The 8,692-nt window shown below is 34.7% G+C and overlaps 1 protein-coding gene across 1 annotated transcript in view; it reads left to right on the forward strand.

Annotated features, from left to right (window-relative positions):
* The window catches only part of SLC39A12 (solute carrier family 39 member 12), a 102,649-nt gene extending 99,717 nt beyond the window's left edge, over positions 1-2,932 (forward strand). The window contains exon 14 of the mRNA XM_074195228.1: positions 1,168-2,932. Within this exon, the coding sequence (XP_074051329.1) occupies positions 1,168-1,296 (129 nt within the window). The 3' untranslated portion in view covers positions 1,297-2,932. The remainder of the gene's footprint in view (positions 1-1,167) is intronic.
* The last annotated feature ends 5,760 nt before the right edge of the window (positions 2,933-8,692 follow it).

Below are 8,692 nucleotides of genomic sequence, written 5' to 3' on the forward strand. Positions count from 1 at the left end.
AAATCCAGCCTCAGACACTTAAAAATTATCTAGCTGTGTGGCCTTGGGCAAGCCACTTAACCCCATTGCCTTGAAAAATCTAAAAAAAAAAAAGATTAAATTTCATAAATAAGCAGCAGATCACGCTCCCCACCCCCAAACAGTTTCCCATAAATCTAGTAACCCTGCTTATCTCAAGCTCATATTTAACTGTTTCCTTGCTACACTGGATTTGGGGACATTAAGAGAACAATCTCTGTTGAAACAAAACTTGCATTCTCATAGAAAGGAGAACTTATCAAAGTGACATACAAAGTTAAAACTAAAAAAATCAACTGGGAGGGGTGAGATTTCTATGGAAATTAATGTAAGACTGCCACCTGTTGGGATTTGGTTCACAAAAGTTCCTAGGGAAACTTTTTCCTCAAAGTATGGGTAATTTTATTTCACAAATATTTTAGATAACAGCATTGGCTTTTGAATACAATACAGAGCTCATTCGGTCACACCTCTGTGGTCCTAAACACCATTCATGAAGAGTCACTTTCTTGGGAATTTCTTTAAATATAACCCCTCCCCAGAAGAAAGAGAAAACAGCATATCTTGGAAACACAGATTACATGAACCAAAGACAGTTTAAAAAGGGATTCTTAACCTTGTTTGTGCTAAGAAAACTTTTGATAATCAAGTAAAGACTGCAGAAAAATGTTTTTCAATACAAAAAAATATATAGAATTACAGGGGATACCAGTTTCATTGAAATATAATTATATGAGTTTATGTTCAAACATATGTACATATTTCAAGGAACAAATTCCAAGTTAAGAAATTCCCAAGTAAACTAATTTTCTTCCAAGTAAAGGTTCCTCTTTTCATTTACGTTTCCCAGTCAGGAATTTAAATCAATGAAAAGTGAGACTATTTGGAGCTTGCTTAATTTGCTAATTCTATATTGTTAAAAATATTTCTTTTGCTATGGAGCTTATAGATACTTCTTCTAGCTACTTACTGTAATATAATTGTTTCTACATTTTAATTTAATTAATTATGGTAACTGAATCAAGAAACTGAAAGATTACTACTACTAAGTCTTGAATAACACAGTTTCTCATTTTTTCCCATCAAACTTTCTTTCCCAGCCATGAATATATCTGGATCTCATTCTTTTTTTTTTTATTCTTTTTTTAGCTTCCTGAAATGACTCACGTTCAAACTCAGCGACCCTGGTTGATGTTTCTCCTGCAGAACTTTGGACTGATACTCGGTTGGCTTTCCCTTTTAATGCTGGCTATATATGAGCATAACATCAAAATATAAAGTCTTTGCTGAGATTTTCAAAGTTCTTAAAAAAATAATTTCTGTGACTTGTCTCATTTTCTATGTATCATATAGTGTAAATTAATTTTTTGTCTTAGGTAACAAATAAGCCATCATTTCACTTTATTAACTTATTCAGATTTTGCAGCATGGTACTGTGTTCTTATAAAGGTGAAGGTTAAGACAGTCTTAATTGGATGTTTTTAGTTTACCAAACTTTTCAAACTCATAGCATTTTAAAATAGGAAGTACTGAATCTATTCTAAGAAATTGCCCTGATACTCTACCCCTCATAAAAAATCTATAGTATTTGAATTAAATGATATAATTCCAGACATATACATACATATATATGCACACATATGTACATCAATGCATATCTACTGCAATATCTTTAATGTAAAAAATGCCTTTCAAGGAAACTGCAAATTATAACCACTCTCAGTTTTATAGGAATGCAATAAAATCTGGTTTTAACATGATAGCAATGTGTATTCTCTTCTATAGCTCTTAAGAGTTTTTCTATCATCTCTCACTAGGTCTGGGTAATATAAGAAAAAAATACTACATTTTAGCTCATTTGTTTTAATAAATGTGTAATCTCTTAAAGCCTAAACAACTCTATGTCAGCAGTCTACTATGTATTCACCAAATGAAATCTGTTCCAGACTGTAATCAAAAGATGAAATTCAAAAAATAAAACTAAATCTTTCATCGTGAAGCAGCTTAACTGACCAATTTCAATGTATTGTAGCAGAAGACATTTATAATCAAAAAAATATGGGCAGATTTAAAAGTATATTTCACATTATTACCAGTGTGACCCTAAGTCACTTAATCCTGATTCCCTTGCATCCAGCGTCATCTCCAGTCCTTATGATTCACATCTGGCCAAGGTGCTAAATCCAGATGGCTCTGGAGGAACAAGTGAGGCTGGTGACTTAGCACAGGACCCTCTCACTCAAATTTAATTCATGGGCTTGTCATGGCATCACCTCCCGATATCATGGTCTTCTTCAAGAACGAAGGACAAGGGGCAGCTAGGTGCCGCAGTAGATAGAGAACCAGCCCTGGAGTCAGGAGTACCTGAGTTCAAATCTAACCTCAGACATTTAATAATTGTTTAGCTGTGTGACCTTGGGCAAGTCACTTAACCCCACTGCCTTGCAAAAACAACAACAACAAAAAGAATGAAGGACAAACATTAATACTATATGGGATTGGTGGAATGAGGGAGAGGGCTATGTAATAAGAGAGTGATGAACTCCCACATGAACAGCTGAATGGCCAAAAGTGCTAGTCATGAAAGCCAAAATTAAAATTGATAAATAATGTCATCAGATTTTGTAGTCCCTTTAATGATGTGGATCACCACCTATTCATTTATGCTATTCTCAGATGATTCATATATGTTTCATTCAACAAAATTTGCCACACAATTTCCATACAAGGTACTGTCACCCTTTTTACATTCTTGACATAATTTGATTGCCAATTCAACACACATTCTATCCATTGGCTATATTGATATCTAACCTTCATCTCTTTTTCTTTTTGTTCATATAATAGCCTTTTCATAGCTAATCCTATCTTTCTTAATATGTTATAATGTGTCACATACTTCCAAATTGCTCTACATGGGATCTTTAATTTCATTTCTTTAATTACTGATATTCTGTGATTAGTTCTTTCATAACAGCAAAGTAAAAGGTGGCTCTCACATTTGTGTTTTAGCACATTAAATTCTAAATATATACTTTCTCTTACCCTCCTTATGCAGAGAACCATAACTTCTACTAAAAAAAGGAGGAGGAAAAAAAGAAAGAAAAAATGAGGAAATAGTTTCATAAAACTAATAAACATATAACCGAATCTAACAGTGCATGCCATGGTCCATATCCCTGCATCAAAATAGAGTAGCACTTTTTCTGTTATAGCAAAGAACTAGATACAACATAAATTGTGAGAATCCTCTATTTCTCTACTTAAAAGAGGGAAGGGCACAATGTCATCTCTTCAGCCTCTACCCTAATCATTATAATCTAGCAACATTTCCTTTTGTTTCTTTATTTCTTTATTTTATTCATTTTACTTTCATTGACACCAATTCATGTCTTCACATGATTCTTTGTGTTCTTATTTGTAATTTTTCATTAATTATAATATTCCTGCACCACAATTTACTTAGCTATTTCCAAAGAAATGAAAATCTACCTTGTTGTCAGTTCTTTGATACTATCAAAAATACTATTAAGGATATTTGTATCTATATAGGAAATTTCTTTTCTTGTTCTGAACTTAATAATTATCAACTAATAAACATTTTAATATTAAGAGGAAGGCATAAAAGAAAATTATGTAAGAAATTAAGTTCTACAATCCATAATTTGTTCTTTAAATATATATATATATAAATTTATATTTTATATATAAAGTTCAACCAAGGTAATAACAAAATTATTCTGTGTACCTTTCTGCACTCATTGTTTTCTGCAAATTTTTTTAAATTATTTTATTGATATTACTTTTTCCAGCAAAATAAAGCCATACTTTGACCATATAAGAGAATGTATATCTCATTCCACATTTCTAGTTAAGTAGCTCTCTGCCAGAGGTGGCAGGTTTCTTTCATCAGTTGTCTTGAAATCATTGTTGTTTGTTGTTTTGCCTGGAGTAATAAGAGCTTTCAAGGTCATTTTTCCTTCATTTTGCTACTTTTGTCATTATATAGATGGTTCTCCTGGCTCTTCTCATTTTGTTTTGCATCTGTCCTTTTAAGTTTTAGCATATTTCTTTACCTCCATCACAGTCAACATTTCTTATGTCACAATTACTTTTCATTTTATTGCTATACCACAATTTCCCCAGCTCTTCCCATGATGATAGACAGACATCTATTTTGCTTCCAGTTATTATACTGTTATAAATATTCTTTTCTTGGCCTCTTTTGGATATAACCTAATAGAAAAAAATTTAGTGAATTTTGAGGCATAGTTACAAATTTTTTCCCATAATGCTTGAACCATTTCACAGATGGAATTATTGCTTATTTTTCACACAGCTCATCCAACCTTTATTGTTTTCCTTTTTTGCTATCCTTTTTCAACATGATGAACATGAGGTGAGGTCTTTAAATTTTCATTTCTTTTATCTGAGATTTGGAACATTTTTCATTTGATCATTGCTAGTTTTTTCTTCATTTGAGAACCCCCTTTTCATAGTCTTCAATCAATTACCTATTAGTTAATTATCCATTAGCTCTTGTCCTTATATGTTTGCATCAATAACTTATATTTCTTGGATATGAAACCTTGACATGGGAATTTGAGCATGAAGATTTTCCCCAAATTTTTCCCTTTTATTCTAACTCCATTTATTTCATTTTGGAATTCATTCAGAAATGCTTTTGACTTTCATGTAATTTAAATTATTCCAGGGAAGTCAGGTGGTACAGTGGACAGAGCACAGGCCTTGGAGTCAGGAAGATGGGAGTTCCAATGCGGCCTCAAACACTTGATTCTTCCTAGCAATTTGATCTTGGGCAAGTCACTTAATCCTGATTGCCTCACATCCAGGGCTATTTCCAGTTGTCATGATTCATATCTGGTCACTGGACCCGGATGGCTCTGGAGGAGAAAGTGAGGCTGGTGACTTAGCACAGTACCTCTTCACTCAAATCCAGTTCATGTGGTTGTCATGGCCTCTCCTCCCTGATATCATGGCCCTCATTGTAAATGAAGGACAAACATAATTTATGTTATTCATTTTATCTTTTAGGATAAATATTATTTCTTGCTTATGCATGAATTCTCCCTGTAGCCAGAGTTCTAAAAAGCATCAGCTGTTTTCTAAATTATTTTATATTTGTGCGTATATATATGCATATATATATATATATATATGTATCTTTTCAGTTTTCTTGAAAAATATAGGTGCCAATGGGGCAGGTAGCTGGTACAGTGGATAGAGCACCAGCCCTGGAGCCAGGAGTTCAAATCTGGCCTCAGACACTTGATAATTACTTAGCTATGTGACCTTGGGCAAGTCACTTAAAACCTCATTGCCCTTATTCATAGAAGCTTTGTTTGTGGTGGCAAAGAATTGGAAATTGAGGGGATGTCCATAAATTGGGGAATGGCTTAACAAACTGTGGTATATGTATGTGATGGAACACTATTGTTCTATTAGAAACCAGGAGGGATGGGAATTCAGAGAAGCCTGGAAGGATTTGCCTGAACTGATGTGAGATGAGTAGAACCAGAAAAACACTGTACAACCTAAAAGCAATATGGAGGTGATGATCAACCTTGATGGACTTGCTCATTCCATCAGTACAACAATCAGGCACAATTTTGGGCTATCTGTGATGGAGAATACCATCTGTATTTAGAGAAAGAACTGTGGAGTTTGAACAAAGACCAAAGACTGTTACCTTTAATTTAAAAAAAAAAAACAGAAAAAAAACTTATGTAATTCTGATATCTCTTATACTTTATTTTTTTTCCTTATGGATATGATTTCTCTCTCATCACATTCAATATAGATCAATATATACCATGGAAACAATGTAAAGGCATATCAGACTGCCTTCTGTGGGGGGAGGGGGGAGGTAAGCAAGATTAGGGAGAAAATTGTAAAATTCAAAATAAATAATTTTTTTTAAAAACCCATTGCCTTGCAAAAAAAACACAACAACAACAGAAAAAGAAAGATAGAAGTGCCAAGATTTTTTTTTCTAAGTAGTGTCTCTATAACCAAGACCATGATGTGATGCTAGGTGCTGCAGAAAGGATTAAGATTTACCTTGCTCTTGTAAAGTAAAACCATCTCCTGCATTTTGATTTTATAATTAGATGGTTTTTAATCTTTTAAAGAATTCTTTGAGGGGTGGGTCCTCTGTCAATTCTCTCGAGTGATCTCTCTGAAAAAAATACTCCTAAAAACTCCTCAGAACCTGATTGGTCCGAGTGAAGAGTGTGCTTTTTCCCCAATTTCAGGTGCAAATTGAATAAAGAACTCTTAGAAAATTTCCCACTTGTGCAGGAATTTGCAGCTCCTTATGCTATGTGAGCTGAAATTTGGACCTCAGAAATGGATAAACACTATAAAGAAGGAAGGAAGGAAGGAAGGAAGGAAGGAAGGAAGGAAGGAAGGAAGGAAGGAAGGAAGGAAGGAAGGAAGGAAGGAAGGAAGGAAGGAAGGAAGGAAGGAAGGAAGGAAGGAAGGAAGGAGGGAGGGAGGAGGAAAGGGGGGAGGGGGAAAGGGGAAGGAGGGAAGGGGGGAGGGAGACAGGGAAGAAAGGCAGGAAGGAGCCGTGTCTATAAAGTGGGTTACCTTAAAAGTGTGTCCTGGGCACTTTTTATTTGTTCTGGGGGGTAAAAAAAAAAAAAAAACATTTACTCAAACACTCCTACTTTTGAATGTGTAATTTGTAAAGTATGGGGTTGTTGTGGAAAGATTTATGTAAATTAGTCTCTTAGAAAACCCCTGCAATAGCTCAGGGCAGATTTTGGCTGACTGGGGAGCCTTGTTTGATTTTGTTAATGAAGGTAAGTTTTCCTTTGCCTTTATTAGAAGTTTTATTATTTTCCCTCTTTGACATCATTAAATATACAAAATTACTTCTAAGACTTTACATTCTGTGTGTTTATGAATTTTAATGCTACAATTCAGGATTTTTATTTGATATGAAAGGTAGTAAATGTTTTTCTTTTCTTAGTGAACAAAGCTACTTATTAGGGTATATGCATAAAAGTAATATTTCCAGGTCAAAGAAAATGCTACTTTTATTATACAGTATCTAACAGAGTGCCTGGTACTTCCCAGGCTATTAAAATTGCCTGTTTGGTTGATTGGTTGATCAAAAAAATAAGAACATGGTAATCAAAACGTTTATTCTGATTCTCTGGGACATTATGGAAATCAACTGTCAGTGGACCTTCTCAAGGGAAGAAGAGAATTTTTTCACAGTTCAGAAGACCTTGTTTTTAACATTTTTGTACCATTTCTAAGGCTATAAAGAAATCATGTCCTTGGCATTTTCTCAGACCTCTCTTCATTTCTGATCCAACTGCACTCATTTTGAATTTCTTTAGTTTCTCCCAGTCAACTGCACTGTTTGACTTAATTTGACTACTATCTTCATCATGCCCCACCTAGGATAAACTTATATCAAATAAGAAATTCATCAACAAGGAGATTGCTTCAGCTTTTCTAATTGTTCCTCAGTACCCCCAGTTGCCTCTGTCTCTCTAATGGGGGGGGGCTGGAGGTCAGAGTAAAAACCTCCTCCCTTGACTCCCTTTTAGGAGGCTCAAAGTCCCATTCATCTCTTCATAAGCCACTAACTAATCCACTTGGTTTCAGCTCTATCGTCATCTTCATCATGCCCTGTACCAGGTACCCTCTGGCATTTCCCCCTGCTTTTTGACTTCCTTCCATTAGCTTCCATCAGCTTGAAAACTTGAGGTAAGGGACTGTCTTTTTTTCATTATTTATTTTATTATTATTTTCCCTTAATTTTCTCATTTGCCCCCATAGTAGGGGCAAAATAAATATTTTTTCATATTCCAATATCTATCATGAACCCAAATGATGGAACAATAAACCAATAACCTTTTACTCTCTCCACATGACTATCATAATGATTAAATACATGGTAAGCTATATCAGATTTTTCTGTCTTCTTTCCCTTCAAGAAAGCTGTATCCCTATTTAGACTATCCATCCAAGTAAATGGAGAATTTGTGAGAAGTGAATAATAATGGGAGAAAGAGGGATGTTAAGGTCAACTGGGTTAATCACAAGGTGAGAGATCCACTAGATAAATATATGCTTCCCCAGTCTACCTTGTGCTTAACAGAAGAACTGATAGTTAAATATTTAGTGTGAGTATGGATACCTCAGAAATTGGCAAATGCTATAAAACTGGTCTTTATTTATTTTTTGGTTCATTGAACAGACTTGAGAAGTGGTGAAGGGGCGGCTAGGTGGTGTAGTGGATAAAGCACCAGCCCTGGAGTCAGGAGTACCTGGGTTCAAATCCGGTCTCAGACACTTAATAATAACCTAGCTGTGTGGCCTTGGGCAAACCACTTAACCCCGTTTGCCTTGCAACCCCCCCCCAAATAAAAGTGGTGAAGAAAATGTTATTTAGATTAAACTTAAATGAATTGTACATGCATTCTTTTCAGAGAGCCATTTTCCTAGCACATACCGGTTTCATATTAAAATTAGAGGATCAGTTAACAAAATAAGCTCAAATTTTGGATTATTTTGACATGATGGGCCAGTTGAGGCATTATAGTATAATAGATAGATCACTGACCATGGATAAAGAATACCTGGCTTCAAGATCTGCTTCAGACACTTATTAGTTGTATGACTTTGGGCAAGC

This window comes from Macrotis lagotis, chromosome 7 (genome assembly GCF_037893015.1).
Source record: "Macrotis lagotis isolate mMagLag1 chromosome 7, bilby.v1.9.chrom.fasta, whole genome shotgun sequence".
Lineage (NCBI taxonomy): Eukaryota > Metazoa > Chordata > Mammalia > Peramelemorphia > Peramelidae > Macrotis > Macrotis lagotis.